The 21,089-nt window shown below is 39.3% G+C and overlaps 1 protein-coding gene across 15 annotated transcripts in view; it reads right to left on the bottom strand.

Annotated features, from left to right (window-relative positions):
• The window catches only part of TENM2 (teneurin transmembrane protein 2), an 884,487-nt gene that overhangs the window by 444,655 nt on the left and 418,743 nt on the right, over positions 1-21,089 (bottom strand). For all 15 annotated transcript variants that reach the window (XM_077186468.1, XM_054642789.2, XM_077186471.1 and 12 more), the window contains one exon: positions 3,767-4,042. In XM_077186468.1, the coding sequence (XP_077042583.1) occupies positions 3,767-4,042 (276 nt within the window). The remainder of the gene's footprint in view (positions 1-3,766; positions 4,043-21,089) is intronic.

Below are 21,089 nucleotides of genomic sequence, written 5' to 3'. Positions count from 1 at the left end.
TTGTTCAGAAGAACATAATTTTCAGTTCAACTTTTAAAAGAAACCAAAAAGCAGAAGAAACCAACCCTGAAAGAGCAGTTGCTTCAAGGTCACTACTTAAACATGACCAGCTCCTAAGCTTTACTCTGGAAATAGAAATACTGTAGGCTTAGAAAAGAACATTGCAACTGATGAAAAAAGAAATCCTTTTGAGAAGTTTGCCATGGTGTTTCAGAATAAATACTTACACGATTTAATCAAAGAAAAATAAGCATTGAGGAGCAGTGCTGTATCCCCCATAGCTCACACCTTGCATCCCCACAGGTGATTCTCTCTCCAAAGCTGGCACATGACATTAGAGGTGATCTGTATTTTTAACTGGCCTTTCACATTTGCATGCATCAAAAAAAATTAATTTACTTAAATCTCACAACCCCGTACATCATGTTGAGTACCAATCTGACGACAGATTGTCTAACAAATTCAGAATTGATCTGTCTAAAGAAGAGATGGCCACATTTAGACAGCAGCAAAAACTACAAGATACAGTAAGAATTTAGAGCCTAATCAGACTTCTGAAAATATGACTGTTTTAAAAATATCAGTAAGGTGTTTTGTTAGGAAGAATTTCAGTATACCAAGTAAAACATGGAACTTAATGAGCTTCCATTATTTCAATTTATCTATAAGCATTCCAAGCCTGCTAATATTTCAAGGTTCACAGGATTCTGGTTTATGATAAAATTAAATCATACAAAATCTACAAGCACAGAAAATGGTCACAAGCTTTGTGAATGGATTTGAATGGGAGCAATTTTTAGAAATTAAGCTTCCTCTGTGCTACTTGGAGATGACAAAATAGATTTATTGATACAAAAAAATTGCGAGAGGCACGGTTTTTTGTTTGGGGTTTTTTGAAAGTTTAAATTGTGATAGGATCTCAATATTAAAAAAAAAAAAATAATCGTAATCTTTTAGAGTTGAACTACTCTTTCATAACCCTTGAGCTGTATCGGGGAAAAAGCTTTAACAGTCCTTTCAATAAATTCAGAGGTGTGAGCATCATGAGTTCCCTCTAATATTGCTAAGCATAAATAGGTAAAGTCTCATACCAAGTAATGTCTTGCTTAATGCTGGTATCCTGCAAATATGAAACCATATCAGAGTACAAATTTCTCTTGAAATATAGATTCTTGTTACTTCCTCTCAGGATGAACACCTAGCAGGTTATTGATCTGCTTCTGAAGGACACAGTGTTTATTATGTAGAAAACCACTGCTGGGCACAAGTGTGAGAAATTAATGATGGTTTTGTAAGTGTCCACACTGTGGTGCTGAACCAGTGGGGCAACTGTCAATCTATATGATAATGTATCCCAAAACTTCATAAAATCAGTGATGTGAAGAAGCATTGATTTTTGAGCTAACCAGGGTTTGTGAGAGAGTAAGGCTAAAAAGTTTACTGAAGCTAACACCTCTGTGTACACAACAGTTGCTTCAAACTTGCGTGATGTTTTTTTAAAACATCCAAACACACAGAAACCCTTCTCACAGAAACCCAAAATGAATTCCACATACTGGCTTATTGCTTGCTTGCTGTTTGATCATGTTGTTCTTTCTCCTATTAATATCATTGTTAGAAACATGAAAAATGGATTCACTGCACTGTATTTCCAATTACTGAATAATTCACTTATTATGGGGAGGAAAATGAAAAACAAGTGAACAGACTCCTTCTTTTATCAGTCTGTGACAGTGTGTATAAAAGTGGGTTCTGAGATCATTATGTTTTCTTAGACAAAAGGTGTGACACGCTGCTGCCACTGAAATGGAGACAACCACCTGCACAGAAGTGAATTCCTGCTACAGCACTGAAGCCCAATCATTCCATAATGGCAGAATTCTATTAGTCAGGTTTTTAATTTGAAATTATGCTCAGAAGCCTTAACAAAACTGTACTAAAATCAATGGAAGTTGTCATATTTTCTGTGAATGGTATTATTAAAAGGAAAAATCAATTAACCAGTCACTGATTCTTTTCAAAACATGAGCTTCCTTGTACAAACCATTATTAGTAAATGCACATTCCCTCCTTAGTTTTGATGAAGAAATGTATCCTGCTATGCCAATGGAGAGGATATATTACTTGAAGATTCAATTTAAATCAACAAAAAAGACTGTTGTTACAAACAAAATCAATTGCACTATGCTGAACTTCATCCTATCAACATCTAAACTGTAATTTTGCCCTGTTTGCTTTGACAAGCAGTTGCTTGTGTTTCCAGAGCCTGGCACACCCACTCTGCTGAAACAAACACAACTGTCAGTGAGTACAGGGAGGAGCCCAACATCAACACCAACAAAAATGCTCTCTCTTCTGAGAGGCACCCAACATGTATCAAACAGAATTTTATCCCAATATGCCTAGAAGAGAGCTGGTGTCATGCTGCTGGAACAGTTGCTCTGGGGGTTCATGATGTTAAGGAGGTTCCTCTTCACCTCCTCAGAACGACAAGATCCAAACCCCTCTGTTTCTATTTTAACTAAGCTGAGTTTACACTTGCATCACCCTATAGATGGAGGACAAATTCCTGCAAATCCTTTTTTACTGTTTTCTGTCTTGAGTTCTTTAAACCTAAGAGAGCCCAGAAAATTCCCCAGGTAAGAACTTGAGGGTGCCCCACACCAAGGACCTGAATTTGGATGTGTGCACCTGAGAGGACAGTGCTGAACACAGGATACTCAGACTCTACTTCTACTGCCAAGCTGTCTGGTCACAAGTGACTGATGCTTTGCCCAAAGTCTCATTTCTTTGACTTTAAACTACACTGAACACAAGTGTTCTGCCTCAGCCCAATGCACAGATTTGCTTTCAAAAAGCCCCCCCAATACCAGTAATAAAAGAGCAAAAGAATTGTTTTTACAACTTCAAAACCACAGAAAAAATACCTAAAATTAAATCTGATTGTTACGAATTAGCATCATTGTTACAGCTATCAGCACATTGTGGATTATTAATATTACTTCAAGCTGTGTAGAAAAATTACATATAAAAACTATTTCTCTTTGGAAATTTCTTTCTGCTTCTCATCATTAAGTATAATTTAAGATACTCGGAGCACAAACTTCTGTGACAGATTATGGCATGAAAAGTAAATTGTAAGATCACACATAATATCTATCATATGATGCACATATACTAGTTTCCTGATAGTGATGCTAAAAAAACCCAAAACTATTGTAAATGCAGGCAACCCCAGTGAGGGGAGAGAATGATAAGGAGGACTCCATCTTATCAGAAGGCTAATTTATTACTTTATTATACTATATTATATTAAAGAATACTATTCTAAACTGTACTAAAGAATACAGAAAAGATACTTACTGAGTGCTAAAAAGATAATAATGAAAACTCTTTCCAGAGTCCCAACACAGCTTGGCCCTGACTGGCCAAAGAGTGGAGACAACTCACACCAGAATCCAATGAAACAATCACCTGGGGGTAAACAATCTCCAAACACATTCCACAGGAGCACAAACAGGAGAAGCAAATGAGATAAGAATTGTTTTCCTTTTCTCTGAGGCCTCTCTTGCTGCCTTTCAGCTTCCCAGGAGAAAAGCCCTGGGTGAAGTGATCGTGTTCAGAGAATGTGGGTGCCACACGAAACACGTTAAAAACCAGCTTTAGTCAAACTGAGAAAGCGCAAACTTCACCTTGGAAAGCAGAGTGGAGCATTTTTAAATAGGTTAGGAATAGCAATTAGGAACACACTGAAGCAAAACCCTACCGTTCTCCTCGTCCGACTTGTTGTCGTTGTCGGAGTCGGTAAGCGTGAGCGCCGAGTTCTCGCGGCTGGACAGGCCAGAGCTCCTCCTGGATTTGATGCCTCTGCCCCAGAGCCTGATGGCGTGCTCCGGGGACATCCCTCCCTCCGTGTCCGAGTCGTTGTCAGAGCCCGTGCTCAGGGAATAGCCCTGGTGCAGGATCCCTATGTCCGAGCAGTACCCGCTCCGGTGCGGAGACGGCTCGCAGATCCCCAGCTCTGCAAGGGTGAAGTTTGTTCCTAGAAAAAACAAATAAAGGAAAAAAAAAAATAAGTCGTTTAAAAAGCTAGGGGATTTATTTTCAGCTTGAAAATATCAGATCTCTTTTTAATTTTGCTCAGTTCTGTATACCAATGAGTTACTTAGAGAAATCTCTGGTGCAATGGTACAGCAAGACTTAACCTTGAAAATATTGAATGTATCTAAAGTGGATGAAATATACAAAACAAAGGTAGGAAAGGTCTCTAAATTCTATGCTACTCTTTTGGCCCCAAATAATTAATCATTTAATTAACATAAACCTCATGACAAGTGCTAATGACACAACCTGCTTTAGTGTAACCTCATTTTTGTAGGACAGAGCACGAGCTTTGAAGTTATGCATTTGATTACTCAAAAAGAGAAGTTTTTTTAAAATGAAGCTCATTTTCACATACACAAATCATTCACAGAGATAGTGAAAGAATGCAATCCTATCAGTGAGGAAACATGGAACTTTGTCACCAATTTTCTACTTACATTTAGTGCAACTGGCAATTTAATATCTGCTAAAGAAACCAAGATAGACCTTACATTCTAACTGTTTTCTTTTTCCCCCATATTCCAGAAGAAAGAATAAATCAATACCAAAATCAGGAGGTCATTTGGTTTAAAGGCAAAACTTTCTGAGACAATGTCAAAACACGTGACCTTTAGCAGTTAATAACGACTCAGTGGACAAAATCTTATACATTTTTAAAGCACTCAGAGTCCCCCAGGGTTCTCACAAAGTCCAGAGTTGCTGCCTGATTTCTGCTTATGTACTTGTTTCCTACAGTAATGAACAGGGCAGTAAAAAATAAAGGGAAATATTCACTAGTCTCTAAGGCTTTCAAAGATTTTGAAAAGCAAAGTAATTTGAGCTTCATTACATTGGGTTAAAAACAAAAACCAGACTGAAGTTGCTGGCAATATAACTGCCAATTATTTCACTAATTCCTTAATTCACAGGGAAACCAGATCTATGGCCTGTGTTTCTAAAACAGTGGTTTTGTTTAGTCCAAAATCCGTTTCTATTTTTTCCTCTTCCTCTATATATTTGTCAAAATGAAGCTACACAATGCAAGTTCAAACACTAAATAAAACACACAAATAAGTGTCTTCTATTAATAAAGAAGGTAACTAGATTTTTTTTTTTTTTAAGTATTAGAACTTCTTTCTCACATTACCCAGAAAAGCTCATAGAGTTTTGAATCCATCTGGTTCCCCTTTCTGTATCAGCCCTCTCCAGTCTTGTATAACTGCCAAAGCACATTTTGGATACGGGGTCTGTGCACATGTGTAAAATGCAAAACTGGGGCCCAGTTTAAATTTATTCCTGAAGGTCATCTGTTAAAGGAAGGGGATGGATTTCTTCTGGAAGCCTGATCTACGTCTTCAGCCAGCAATGATCAGGCTTGGACATGGCTCTGTCACCCTGAGGCCAAACAGCCCCACAGTGACACTGTGGCCACAGCCAGGGGAGGATTTCTCACCAGACAATGCTTCTCAAGGAATGGAACATTTAGTGGCAATGTGTAAAAAGCATTTTAAATGTCTGACATTAAAAAAGCCAGCTCCAAATTAACCCAAACCCTTCTAGTTAGGAGCAGCTTTTATCTGCCTTCTAATAGTTAATGTAATGATCAGAAATTTAGTGGTTTAGTCAACAGCAGGGAACTCAACAGTCCTAAAAATGAGCTTCCCAAGTGCACTGCAGTCTAGAGATTTTTTGCTTGTTGTTGTCTTTTTGCCTTTTATTTTTTTCAATAAGTGAAGAGTTCTAGCGTGACAGATAAAGCCACTGTTAAGGAAAATGTAAACTTTAATCATGTGCAATTTCACTAGAAGACATTTAACAAAACCAGTTTGATTGATTAGAGTTTTGCTCCAGCCATATTAGCAAACTAAGGTTAGACTTAGTAATAAAAAGTTCAAAATCAAACCAAAATGAATATAAAAAAATGGACTGAAGTGAATCATAGTAGCCCACCTAAGGTAGAACAATGTTGACATTAGATACATGTTAAAATTACTAAACTCATGATGAAAATGAAGTTTTTCAAATTTTCTTGTTTGCTGATGGCATGTCTGAATTATGAATATATTAGCTAAATTAAGCTGTTGTACATACACAGTAAACATTTTGATGATATTCTGTGGGTTTTAACAGCCCTTACAAGCACAGATGATTTCACTTTGATTAGCATCCTGTTCTTACTTGGTCTGAGGAAAATGGTATAGGCACTGAAATACACTATTCACAAAACTCATTCACCCATTTGAGTTTTATTATCTGGGAACCTGGCATTTTCCAGCAACTGACAAAATTTTAAAAAATTGAGAAGTGGATCATATCAAGAGCACAAATGGAATCAGCCTCTGAACCTCTGGGAAAGGATTTTCTATGCTGCTTCTCAGAAATCCCTTTATAGTCTTATGACCTGATGGTAGACATGAAATATTCTAGAAATTTCCCCATCTAGTAGAGACATGTTCTTTGCTGGTAGATTTTAAATTTGTTTTATATACTAACTTGTAGCATTTGCTTCTGTAAAATATTATTTGAGACTTTTCTGTAAGGCAGCATATAATGACAGAATAATTTGTACTTGGATAATCATTTTTTAACATCTACAGACATACATATATAAAAGAGGTTTTCAGATATGTATTTTACATCCAAAACATAGAAATGGATATCTATAATTCCTGATACTTTCCTAGCCCTTATTTTACTGTAAAATCTGAGGAAAGGAAGATGGAAATACTACAGTTATACTCTCTAGACCTTTTCTTATTCTGGACCATGTTCTCCTACATGCCTTTTTTTCCTAAGATGAAACTGCCCACATGTCCTGAATGACATATGAACTGCTTCCACTAACATTTTTCTCTCATTTACTCAGCCATTATTGCACATTAGGTACCAATGCCATCAGATGACCACCAGTAGAGCTTGTATCTTCATCCTTGTATATTCACATAGAGGATAAATAAAATCTGGAAATAATTTGTCCAGTAATCCACAGAATAAGCTGAGTTGGAAGGGGATCATTGAGTCCAGCTCCTGGCCCTGCTCAGGACAGCCCAACCTTCACACCCTGTGCCTGGGAGCATTGTCCAAACCCCTCCTGAACTCTGCCAGGTGGTGCTGTGACCCCTTTCCTGGGGACCCTCTTCCTCTGCCCAACCATCCCCTGGGTGAAGAATCTTTTCCTGATATCCAACCTAAAGCTCCTGACACAACTTCAGGCCATTCCCTTGAGTCCTGTCATGGTCACCCTAGAGAAGAGATCAGTGTCTGCCCCTTCTCTTCCCCTCACAAGAAAGGGGACCCTCTGTACCCTGCTGTATAAGGAAGGAGCTCTCTCCTCATTCTCCTCTTCTCCAAGAGACCACGGGCCCTCAGCAGCTCCTCACAAGGCTTCCCATCAAAGCCCTTCCCCATCCTGGCTGCCCCCCTTTGGGGACCCTGCTATTACCTGGCAGATGAAGCATAGTCTTACAAAAGAAGAAAAAAGACCTAAGCCATTCCATATCCACTCAGCCCAGAACACTCCATGTGGAATGACAAAGTTCAAGCAAGAACAACCCAGCCTTCCTTGCCCCAGTGCCAGCACAAACCACAGCACTCATCAACTGGAGAGAGGAAAGGCAGGCACAGCCTGGCCTGGGGTACAGGTTTAGTGTCTCCTTCAGGGAGTATCATCTGATAGTGGAGCTCAGGCATAGCAAGAGCTCGGAGGGGACGAGCAGGGCAGCAGCCCCACTGCCTGCCATGCCCTGGCCAGTCACACTGCTCTGCTGTGTGCCCACAGACAGAACGCTGGGCCACCAGCCAAACTGCACTGCCAGCACCAGCAGGCAGGCAAGGGTGGCTTCTTACATGTGAGACAGCACCCCTGCCCCTGGGGCTTGCAGGGAGCAGAGAGGAACTGAACTGCCCCCCCTGCAATGGCACCTGCAAAGCAGAACTGAAATGCGCAGGCAGAATCCATTCTTGCACACTAAAAGCTTTTTTTCAGATTCTTGTAGCATCTACTACTTTGCTGGTGTCAGTAAGAGAAAAGAGATAGATAACGTCGGATCCTTATTGGTGGAAAAGAAGAAACTCCTTTGCCTTGAAGAACACAGCACCAAAAATAGAAATTCACAAGGTTTTTGCTTTTTCACATGAAACAGAGCTTAGCAGTCTCCATCCTCAGTCCCTTCATCCCCTCCTGCAGAAACCACTAGATGATTTTCATTAAAGGAAGGCAGTTAAACCCAGCTGCTCCCTTAAGGTGTACATAATCTCTCATACAAAAACAGATCAGCAGTGTTCTAGTTTAGCAGTGTAATATAATGTTATGTACTTGATCATCATTGCCCATAATCTCCATGCTGTGAATAGTCTCTCAATAGAATAGATGTTTTCCTTTAAATGAGGACATTACTTCTATTATCTCTTTAGTGCACTTCCTTGTACAGAAATTTACTGTTTCAGTTATTTAGGATATAAACACTTACTAACAGGGTGCTGAATTCAATGATGTACTACTGTACTCATTATCCCTGCTAAGCCTAGAAAGCATCACCATTTAAGCAAAGGTTACTTTCACCTAACCCCTAGGCAAAGGTCTCATTTGGCTGATCACAAACTGCATGAATTGCCCTTCTGAAGATTAATCAAATCCAGCTGTGATCGCTACAAGATGCCTCAGAGGAAGATCTCTGAAACCAGTAATGCACAGATAAGATAAATTTGCCTTCAACACGACATCAAGTTCAAGACTGGGCTAAGTCTAAAATTAAAAGAATAAATATAACTCAGTCTTTGCTACTACAATCAGTTACAGAAAGTAAGAATAACAAAAAATACATTGATTTAAGACATTCCATCCTTTTTCAAGTTTTTGTTATGTTCACAGCTATAATGATTTTGCTGGCAGGAGTTCCATAATTTAGGTCTAATCTCTGGAAGTGGCCTCTCTTTTAAAAAAAACCTCTGATGCACACTTAATTTTGCTCAGTTCTTTATAAATTCAGTCTGCTCTGGTCCCTCCTGCAGCAAACTAACTAGAAGCAGCAAACAGAAATGTTTGGAATGTGTGGTTTGAATGTAAAGTTCATTTCCTAGCTTCTCCCATCAATGACAGAAGAATTCTTTACCTGTCTTTTATAAACTGCCTTGCTCCTTTCTGACTCTGAGGTGCCCAGGCTGGGCTGCTTTTGGCTGGGATACAGTTGGTTTTATTCTCTGCACCCTTTGGTGCTGTGAGGCTCCAGCTATTGCTGAGCAGTTCTTACACAGGGTCAGGGTCTAAGAACTCTCTTTTCCTCCCTATCCCATCAGCTACATTTCTGGCATCACCTTATGGAGATGAACCTGATTTTGATGATATTCTGGCTTGGAGAAAAGTATACATGTGTGGCTTTCTCCTCAAGTGCTGATGTTGATTAAAGACAAAATCAGATTTGAGAAGAAAAAAGGCTGGAGCTAGGTAGCAAACATGACTATTTATTATCTACCCCACACAGCCCACATTGAAATGCAACCCTTCAGGCTAACACTTTAATTTCTTAGCCCATCTTCCAACCATTCCAAGCTCTAAAGAATGGTAAAAGAACGACAGCTTCATTTATTACAAAGGGATGTGTTATTCCTACCATTCCTAAACCTGAGGGAGACAGATGTATGCAATTCTGTAAGCAATTGCTCTGCTCTCCTTCTGTGCACTTCTCCTCCCTCCCCTTGCTGATTAAGTGCCAGCAGAAAGACAATTCCAGGCTGAGCCTCCCCTGGTGCTCCCTGTCTGGCAGCAGAAGGCTGGGAAAGCCCTGCTCAGAGCTGAGCTCGTGGGCCAGCAGCAGCTCCTGGGCACACCTGAGAGCTCCCAGTGCTTCTGCACTCAGATTTCAGCAGAGATGCACAGAGAGAGAGAGAGAGGGGGGAGATTCCCAGACTTGGAATCTCCCATTCAAAGCATGGAGATACCTTGGATTAACCAACACAACACAAGGGATTTTCTCCTTCATCCATCTTAGAACCAGTCCCTGTCCAGTCTCCAACCAAACCAACCCCAATTCAGTTCCTGTTAATTTTTCCTTCACAAGCAGCAGAGAAAGAACAGAAAGTGAAGCCTCATGGCCAATCATGAAGTTCTTGTAAAACTCCCCAGCTCTGGTCCAAACACCATCAAAGTAATAGTGGGTTTTGGAGGTGGAGGTTGAGATTGTTTGTTTATTTGGGTTTTTTAAATAGAATTTTATGAAAAAGAGTTAGAGTGCATATTTTCTATTCCCAGCCCCAAAATGGATCAAACTGTGGAATAATTTTGTTAAATACCCGTTTCCTTTTAAGAGATAGTGAATTTCTAAATAAAATGCAAGAAAATATTAGGAATTTCTGTGTACTTAAAGTGATAGCTAGGATAAAGAACACTGACAGAATTATTTTCCATTTGTTTTGCTATGTTAACCAACCTGCTCAACACCTGATAATATCTCCTGTCACACAAGCATAGTATTTTCCTATGAAGGAATAACAACTGCAGCTCCAAGGAAAATGTAAACTTGGAAAAGTAGTCAGTTTTAAAGACAATATAAAGAAAGAATGAAGTGCAATCCCAATAGAGGACAGCTACCATTTAGTATCTGTATTGACTATGCATGCTTGCAATGCACACTTAGGCTCATTTGGCACAAAGTAGTACAATAATTACACCATGGTCCCACAGAATTTAAAGTCAGTTTTCACCAGTAAAAAAGAAAAATCATTCTAGTCTAGCTCAGAAGATTTTGTTCTGCTGTTGTTAAAGTATTTTCAATTGTGTCAGAAAAGGACAGCGAGTTCTCCTTGATTTCCAGTTGACTACCCCCTCTCTCTCTCTCTTTATATATATATACATATATATATATACATACACATATAAAGTACTTTTTTGATAAAATCACTGTATGGCTGTTTATCTTCACTGATACACTAAACTAAGTTCAATTATTAAGAAAAAGCTCTACAAAAATCTGTAATAAACAACCAGTAGATAAATGAGCTGGTGATGCTTTGCTGAATTAACGTAAAGCCTTTTCCTTATTTTTATAATCTTAAATCAAGATTTAAAAAGTGACAAAAGATAAACCACTGTTCATGACTTGATAAATAAACTGTGCTCTCAAGAAAGAGCAGAAGTCAATGGTAATAAGCTTTCATACTTCCATGACTGTTTAATTGGGAACTCTCAAAAAACCCGAATCAGCTGTCAACACAGACAAAACCTTAATTGTTTCTCTCTACCTTGCTTCACAAGCTGGGAACACGGCTACTCTATATTTTATGAAGGTCCCCAGGCACATATAAAGATTTCTGAGCACTAGCAGCTGTCAGCTCTTTAGTCACAAGGTGCTTCTTCACTGTAAATACCATGTCACTTAGAAATAAGGGTAATGTAAATTGTAACCTGTACAGTAGAATAAAAAGTTTAAACCATTATTTGGCTGAGAACTTGTGTTTATATTCTGAATGATGCTGCTCCTAACACATTTCAGAAATGACAGAGATACCAGCCTTTGACTCTGCATTCCTAATCCTACTAGGAGCACCATCAGTAGAGCAATATGAATGACTTTGAGGACTGAGAAAATAATTCACCTAAAATGAAGAGGTTCCCAAATAAACATTTTAAACTGAGAACCGCATCAATTGAAAAAGTCAAATAAAAAATCCACATAAACTTCATGCCAAACTTGGAGAATAATTAAATCAAAATCATTTGAGCACTATAATTTTAGAGTAAAAGATAAATATCTCATAATCAGATATGGAGGGAAACAAATGAAGGACTTTGAGAAGTTTACCTGCAAATAACCACATCTTCTTTTATTCACCAATTGTCTTCATTATATGAGATCAGGAAACACCTGTATTTATTTGACTGAATTATAAACTGCTTTCAGCTTTTCACTTTTAATCCTAGCTAAATAATTAGTTATTTTCATCAGCCAGTCAGTTGTGTATTATGAATGAATCAGTTGGCACCAATCCAGATGAGGACTGCTCCTGAACTTTGCTCCAGACAAAATACAAACCCTTAATACAGGATTTCTTTCATTCTACCCATGAGTGCTGTTTGAACACTGCACATGGAATCCCAAGCATACAAACACAGGGATCTGTTTTGCTGGCACACCCAGAGTTTGCAGGGCTGCAGCAGCAGCACTGCAGAGCCACCGGCTCCACTGCTGGAGCCTGCTGGTCATGCCAGGTTCTGAGGACCCATGGAGGAAGAAATATCATCTCCTCCTCCTCCTCCTCCTCTTTTCCTTCCCTACCTTGCAGTGTTTTCCAGGCAGCCACAACACACTCTGTTTGATTTTGTTTTCCTGTCCCTGTGTACTCACATTGAACACCAACACTCCAGCCTGTTGCACTCAGCAGTGCTGGCAGGCACGGGCTGGTCCAAGGTTCTCTTCCCACCTCAGCCCCACAACTCCCCTTGGTTGATGTAAACTGCTTCTCTATTTCATCTACACTTCTCTGTGTTTCAGTGGCTTAGAATTTCAGTGTTTTAATTCAGATTACTTTGCCCTTCTTCAACAAACAGAGAAGATTTGTGTTACGTGCCAATAAACAGTTATAGATTCTATTTATTCAAACTTTCTGCTGTTTGAAACTACATCTTTGTTCTATAAAACTCCATTAGAACAACAGGGCCAGTTGTTGCACTTCTGTTGTCCCTTCCCTTTCTCTTTTGTCTCAGATTTGAAGGACTGCCAGCACTGACTTTATTGGTTAATAATAGAGGGACATGCAAGTGTGCCAAAGAGTGAGTCAAGCTCCTACCATCACTCTGCATTAAGTTTAACAGGTGGCAGTGTGCTATCTCCTGAAGAGGAATTATCAAGATATCTCAATTAGAACAACAATTTTGTCAAATAATCTTTTATGTATGGGAAAATGTTGACCCTGATTTTCACAAACTGACTTTAAAAAGAATGGTTTTCCCCCACTACATCAAATATTCTACACAAGAACCAGATGTAATTAAAAAATACTGCACTTGTCTGTCACCTAGTTCTGCATTAAATATTTTTCAGCCTCATCCCAAAATCTTTGTCAGGCATTATTTTTAAGAGATACTACAGAAAATACTACAAAATCAGACCAAAATTCAGTTGGTTTGAAAGAGAGTTACTGTGCAGGCTGTGTTATCTGACTATTTTTAACACTCACGTCATCTCAATTGCTAAGTGCCTTTACTTGCTTCATAAGTGCCTTGCAGATCAGGTGAAATGATAAATTCACATCTCACTGATAAAGGTCAAGTATGCCTAGGCATCATACGATTACATTATTTTTTTTTTATTATTTATCATCATCATCATTATTTTTGAGTTCGCAGACTCCAATTACAGAACTCTTCGGATTTAGCAAGAGAGATTAGACTGGATTATTCATTAATCCTCCCACTAGTTCACCCTTTTCAGCCTACCAACATTTTGTAAAGAAGCATTTTAGGCTAGTTCACATAATTCCCTTTAGGTTATAAGGGAGTCACAAGCAGCTCAGAACCTAAAATCTTTGAAAGGGAGTATGGAGTATGTAAGGACAGCACCAGAGAACAGGGATGGGAAAAAACCCTCTCCTCTCTGCTGCTTCAGGATGCTTTGGATGAGAGCTTGTCCATTCTGCTGCCAGACTCTTCACCCATGACTCGAATATTGACAGCAGCACTGCCTGGTGCTGCTGGATGCCTCTTGCCTGTGGCCTTGCAGTCACTGTCTTATCAGAAAAAATTCTGTTCTTAATTACCAGTGTGACAGGGCACATGAGCTAAGCTGGCTGGTGGCCTCAGGTGGCTTAAGCCACCATGACGGGCTCTGGATATTCAGATTTATCCATCACTTTCAGACTGATGAACTCTGATTTGGCTGAGCATGCCAGCACCTCTATTTAAATTTCAGATTTGTGGTTCTCAAAGGCATTTGCTTGTTCTATTTTCTTTTTTGTTATCTCTTTAAAGGCTTCAGAACAGAGAACAGGCATACATGTCAAAAAACTACCCTTGGATTTAAGTTCTTCTACAACTTACTTTTCCTATGGGAACTGAACACTGAGTAAGTTTTATAGGGCTTTGGGGTCCTTTTCTTGTATAGCTTTTTTTGGTTTTTTTTCTTGTTCATTTTAAACTGGGTATTTGGTGAACAACGTGCATGGATATAGAGTCAAGGAGAGAACAGTTTCATCCTTGAACAGGAAAGCCTGAAGAGAAAACCCTCCATCCAAAAAAGTGAGAAAAACCAAAAGTTTCCAAGGGTTTCTGACCAGGAAACCCACAGCAGAAATCTATAGCTAAAATAAGCAGAAGTGTACAGTTGAGATAAACTGCGATCCTCTAAATTATTTTAGGGATAACTTGAACAAGTCCAAAGCAGGAACCCACAAATCAAGTAATTTCCATTCAAATATGTTCTGTGTAGGGGGAAAAGATACTTTAGTTAAAGAATTTTTGGTAAAAATCAAGCACCAAACTTGTGATATTCCTGTTGAACCTTCTTAACATTACTTTATATGTAAGAACATGCTTGAAAATGAGCTTGGAGGTGAAGTTATTTTCCAATAAAATGCAGGCTAACATGCCCAGAGAGCATGGAGCACAGGCTCCCCCAGGTAAACACTGCCCTGCCCACGTGTCCCCAGAGCTGCCAAAGGGGGGGGTTTGCAGGCTGGGGCTGCAGTGGCTGTGCCCCCACCTCACACCCAGCCAGAATGAGTAAAGCCTGATTGAGAGCACTGGTAGCAGAAAATTTGTGAACAGAGAACTGGAACAAGCACCACGAGGCATATGGGCTCTTCTAACCAACCCACTGGAGCTAAAGGAACATGAGAAAAACATTGCCATTTGGTTTCCATTTTACCTAAAATTATGGGGTTCAATTTTTGACCTATTTAACAATACTTGCCTCTTCAGAGTCCCACTGCAGGCACAGCACACAGCAAATGGGTAATTCTGCTCAAAATTTGTTTCCACTGCAGACTAATGCCACTGCTTTTTTTAAATTAGCCTACAACATTGCTGTTATCAGGAAATGCCCTTTTTAGAGGGGAAAAAGAAACCTACACCAGCCTGCTCTTATGAATGCCTCAAGCACTCTAAATTAGCAGTGAGAATCCTGTGGATACTGCATACTCCCATCTTAAGAGCAGATGTGGCACTGTATAGTTTTGGTATTAAGTACTGCCGAGGTTCCTTTCAAGCAAAGAACTATTTATCTACTTAACACAGAACATAACCAACTTTTGTAAGTTTCATATATTACATTTATTTCAAAATGCTTGGCATTATTAATCCTTTTTATATTGTTAATATAAAGATTCTGCTTCAAAACCCCAGAAAGTTTATTTTTTTTCCTCTCTTTTTTGCATTGCGTGCACTGATGAACTAGCCTGCTCAGCAAGCATTTAACAGATTAGACACTTGAACATGGTTTCAGGCAATGCTCTCTCATGTTTCTGCGTATTGCCTGATAAACACTTCAAAGTAAACCGCTCATAAATATGAAATGAAAAGCCAAGAAGTCGTTATGCACAGCTTTGAGATACAAATCTCTTTATTCCCCTCTGAAGTGGAATTTGATTGACATAATGAGTCATAGATCCTGTCCAGGGACACACTGCCTTATCCCCTTTTCCTCAGGAGACACGGAGTCTTTAAAGAAATCCACTTCAGAACTTTCTGACAGACAGCTCCAGGAAAGTTGAACACCACACAAATGTATTATTTTGTATTAATACCTACCTTAACAACTGTGACACGTGTCAAAGGCTGACTCCAAAGCCCCAGCACCTAACCCTGTCACAGGAGGCCAAATCCCAGATGTCCATTCTATCTCATTATCACCGACACGGTGACCCAGGGCCACAAAGGAGCTCCCAGAGCCACAAGGGCTGTGCTCAGCCCCAGGGCCCCTCTGTGAGCCCGGGCAGCTCCATCCAGCAGGCAGGAACAGCTCCTGCTGGAGCTTCAGGAGGAACAGGCGAGCCCTTGTGCCGCTCCGCCTTGGAACCTGGCACTTCTTTCCTTTCCTCTTGCCTTTCCCCTTTTTTCTTTTTTCCTTTTTCCTTTCCCCTTTCCCATGTCCTTTGCTTTTTCCTTTTTCCTTTCCCCATTTCTTTCCATTCCTTTTTTCCTTTTCCCCTTTCCCCATTTCTTTCCATTCCTTTTTTCCTTTTCCCCTTTCCCCATTTCTTTCCATTCCTTTTTTCCTTTTCCCCTTTCCCCATTTCTTTCCATTCCTTTTTTCCTTTTCCCCTTTCCCACATCCTTTGCTTTTTCCTTTTTCCTTTCCCCTTTCCCCATTTCTTTCCATTCCTTTTTTCCTTTTCCCCTTTCCCATGTCCTTTGCTTTTTCCTTTTTCCTTTCCCCATTTCTTTCCATTCCTTTTTTCCTTTTCCCCTTTCCCATGTCCTTTGCTTTTTCCTTTTTCCTTTCCCCATTTCTTTCCATTCCTTTTTTCCTTTTCCCCTTTCCCATGTCCTTTGCTTTTTCCTTTTTCCTTTCCCCATTTCTTTCCATTCCTTTTTTCCTTTTCCCCTTTCCCATGTCCTTTGCTTTTTCCTTTTTCCTTTCCCCTTTCCCCATTTCTTTCCATTCCTTTTTTCCTTTTCCCCTTTCCCCTGTCCTTTGCTTTTTCCTTTTTCCTTTCCCCATTTCTTTCCATTCCTTTTTTCCTTTTCCCCTTTCCCATGTCCTTTGCTTTTTCCTTTCCCCTTTCCCCATTTCTTTCCATTCCTTTTTTCCTTTTCCCCTTTCCCATGTCCTTTGCTTTTTCCTTTTTCCTTTCCCCTTTCCCTATTTCTTTCCATTCCTTTTTTCCTTTTCCCCTTTCCCATGTCCATTGCTTTTTGCTTTTTCCTTTCCCCTTTCCCCATTTCTTTCCATTCCTTTTGTCCTTTTCCCCTTTCCCATGTCCTTTGCTTTTTCCTTTTTCCTTTCCCCTTTCCCCATTTCTTTCCTTTCCTTTTTCTTTTTTCCTTCCCTTTTCCTTCAGAACTCCGTCCCTGCCCTGCTGGCACAGCCCCTCCTGCCCAGCTCTGCACACCCCTGGGGGCTACCAGGGATGCTCCCACCCAAGGAGTTCCACATTGCTGTGACCCTCATTAGAAGGCAGATTTATCAGGTACAGACCCCCACAGTCATTTCCTACAGTTCACAGGTCCGTGCTGTGAAGGAAATTAAGACTTTCATGTGAGAAGGAGCGGTTAAAACCATCTAGCCTGAAAAAACCTCTGAAATGCTAATTTGGATATTGCTGTTAATAAATGATACCCGTATGGAAATGACAAAAACTATGTAATTGTTGGTCATTGCTATTCCACAAAATGTCTATTCCAATAAAAGTCAAGCTTTAAGCCACCACAGTGAAACTGCTGATCAGCAGTGCCATAAACAAAATTATAGTGCAATAAATTGCCACCCTACAATGTTATATTCACAACCTGCCTCTGTAGTATTTGTGGAGGTTTTTACAAGGAATCCAGAAAAAATATGCCTAAATTAAGATGCAACTTCTGGCACTTGATTTGCTAGCCATTAAATTATCCATCCTTACTGGCTTTCATTTGTCTCTACTCCCTATGAAATAATCCTACACAAAGTATGATTATTATATAACGAGGTCCACCACTCACAAAAAAACTTGGCTTTCTTTTGTTAGTGGTAGTGCTATTATTAGTGTTATACATGAGCCATTCATATGATTTATACAATAATACATACATCATTAAGATTTAAAAGGCAACAGTAAAAAATTAGCTTAATTTGTGGTGTTCAAAATGCACTCCATTTTTTTTATTATTTTGCCAATAAAAATGAAAGGCTAATATCTACAAAAAGCACACAGTAAAACAATGAAATGGAGAGAAGACTAACTATTAAGAGGACTGCATTCATATTACATGTAAATAATGAAACATTAAAGTCTAATTTTGCAGAAAAAGGCTGAAAGGGAGATTTAGAAGCTTAAGATGATGAAAAAGCCACAATGTGGTATTGCCCTCCATCTACAAAGAACATCACTGCCTCTTCTCACTCACTGAGATTACTCAGACATTGTTTTTCCCTCTGAAATGTTTCTTGTTAAAAACTTTTACTGTTGTTATTTATTATTTGCAAATTGCAAACACATTTTGACCCTGCTATATTGCGAGCACTCTTCCTTCTCAGACGTCTTAATGGCCTGCCCTGGCTTCTCTAATCTGGTAAGCAATAAAGATTTACATCAAAATACAACAACATGAATTGCAGCAAATATGGAGCAAAATGGCAAATGCTTGAAAAAGCCCAGAACTAAATCAAAGCTTATGACTATAAACAGGCACTCTCCCATTTTGCAATTTTTTGATTATGGATTGCCCTATGTAAATTGCAATTTTTTTTTTTCCTAAATTGCAACTTTTTGTAATATTTTGAATATTTGTGAAGAATGATTACCATACACAGAACTAGGGAATTATGGCCAAGTACTTTGGCACATATCTGAAAAAAACTGTCACACCCAAGTATTAATTTTAACACATGTATTATTCCAGTGTTGATGGATTGCCAAATGAAAGGCAAATAAAGCATCCAAAATATTCTGAATTACTCAGTCTTCACAAGTCTTCTGCAGCCCTCACAATTCCTCCAAAATCAGTATTACACATGCCAATAAAAGTACTTCAAAAATGAACTAGAACCTAAAATAAATCTAAAATAAATACATTTTTTTATGGTAACTATCTCAGAACAAAGCATGTTCCTATAAACTAATGTTATTAGAAGAGATGACACCGCAGTTACTGAGCTTTCATTACAAGATGGGAAATGTTTGGGGAGGGCTTCAGGCAGCATTATGCATTCTGATGAGGGGAACAAGCACAGCTGCCACTCACAGCCCTGGCTCTGTCAGTCACCCCAGCACACAGAAACCAGGCTGTCCCTGCAAAGGAGCTCCTCAGGGATCTGCAATTGCTGCTTGACCTGCAGCTGGAAAGCAAAGCTTTGCTCACTAGATCTATTAGCCCTTTGACTTCATTCATTCACTGGCTAATATGAATACATTGCTAAAGTGAGTGATTAATTCCATTTCTTTGGTGAGAGTGCTGAATTCTTGAAGCCTCTAGAATGACAATCCATGGAGGTTCCAAAACATAACTGGTTATTTAGCATTTGTAGTTATAAATCTAATGGTGGCAAGGGCCACTAAGTTGTTTCTTTTTGTTTTTCCCTCTTCAACTTCTCTCCAAGAATAACCCTTTCTTGCTGCACCATAGTTTCATGTAATATAGACACCAAACCATGAATCATCATCTCTATCCAGTTTTCTTCAGTCATCTTTGTGCTGGAAGCCTGTTCAACAAATCAACATCTTTGCATTTCTTTCCTGTGCTTGCCAGGTTTGACATCAACACAACAGCTGAATCAGGAGCTTGCTGTTCTCCTAAAGGAACAAGGCTTCCCTCAGCTTAAGGAGTCAGACAACCTCAAAGAGAGGAAGAAACCCCAAACCACCTTTGCACACACTGCTGAATTCTCCCCTGGACAGAACCAACAGATTTTTTTAAATTGTCTAAGATGTCAGTGTGTAACAAGGAGTCTGGAAAGCATTCTGACAAAAACAATGGGAATCTGACCTGACAGTACATTGCTTTTATATGAAAAATGCCATTTTTTTTTCCTTCTGTATTTCTGATCTATTACATCTCGACATCTTCTGATCCAAGCATGGCACTCTGATGAAAACACTGCACAAAGCAAGTTTCCAAACTAGAAACAGACGTTCCCTTCAATCATGTGGACAATTTTCTTCATTAATAACCAGATAGAGACTAACTATAGTCAGTTTTGTAAATTAGGGTTGTGTCAATCAAACAAAGACCCCATAGCTGGACATAATGGGGTAAATTAATCCAATTTTTGGGAATGTTTCTAAAGGCTTCCTTCCCTACTCAAGTCTCATTCTGAGAAAAGAAGGAATACTTGACAAGTATTATAATCAATTCCAGCTTTGCATGCTGGAACAGTCACAAGTGTAAGAGATAGGCCCTATCTGCTTGTTCACTCATCTCTGCTGCCTTCAGCTTTGGTTCCAAACACCAAACATATACACAAAAATGCCACTAAACCCCACAGAACTCTGAAAAATATGCAAAGGGGAGTATTTCAGTTTTGAAGGTGCTGGTAATGCTGACATTCTTTTTCAGTGCACACAGAACAGCTGCAGCTTAGTCCTAAGAAATGAGCAAGAGCATTTTCAACTCGTGCATATGCTTATATTTACAAACAAATTCTTCCCATTTATGCCAATTGCTAAAAATTAATAACTTAGCTAAAAATTTCTGATAAAAAGTCAAACATTCAACAATCTTGTAAGTCCAAGCTTATTTGAAAGCTGGCAACAAATTGGAAGGATACGGTTTTGAAGTCAAATTGGGAAAAAAAATAATAAAATAGAGATCACTATATCAATTTCTTTGTTTGCCATTTTCAACAGTGACACACATTTCCTAGTAGCCTCAGCTCAGGAAACAATTAGCTGTGGGCAGAAGAAGCTTCCTTGGAGGAGCTGCACTGCACAGCTGGCAATGGCCAACAACAACCTGGGCTCCCCATCACTGAGAGGGGAGGCTGCTTTCTGACAGCCTGCATTTCAGTGATGGAAAGCATGATCTTTCCTACACACTATGCACTGCACTATGCATTTAGTCCTTGGAGAGCTTTCAGAATGAAAAGACCATAATTATTACTACCATCATTATTATTAATGAAAAATACACATGTAAAATTAGGTTTCGAACACAGTGTTTTATAGCCCCTATTTGTCTCTGTGGACACACGCCATAATGGCTTTAACAGACCTTTAACACTAACTGACTAATTAATCTTTACACTCAGGACCCAGCACTGAGTTTTATTCAGTAAGGAGCAGAAAATAGCATCTGTGGATTGGGCTTGCAAGGTCCACTGCATGAATAAATTGACAGGCTACAGGAAGAGCTGGCATTAAACATCTCCTCTCCTCCCCTC

The sequence above is a fragment of the Agelaius phoeniceus genome, chromosome 15 (assembly GCF_051311805.1).
Source record: "Agelaius phoeniceus isolate bAgePho1 chromosome 15, bAgePho1.hap1, whole genome shotgun sequence".
NCBI classification, from domain to species: Eukaryota; Metazoa; Chordata; class Aves; order Passeriformes; family Icteridae; genus Agelaius; species Agelaius phoeniceus.
The sequence above is the reverse complement of the archived record's forward strand: the minus strand, read 5'-3'. Positions and strand labels throughout refer to the sequence as shown.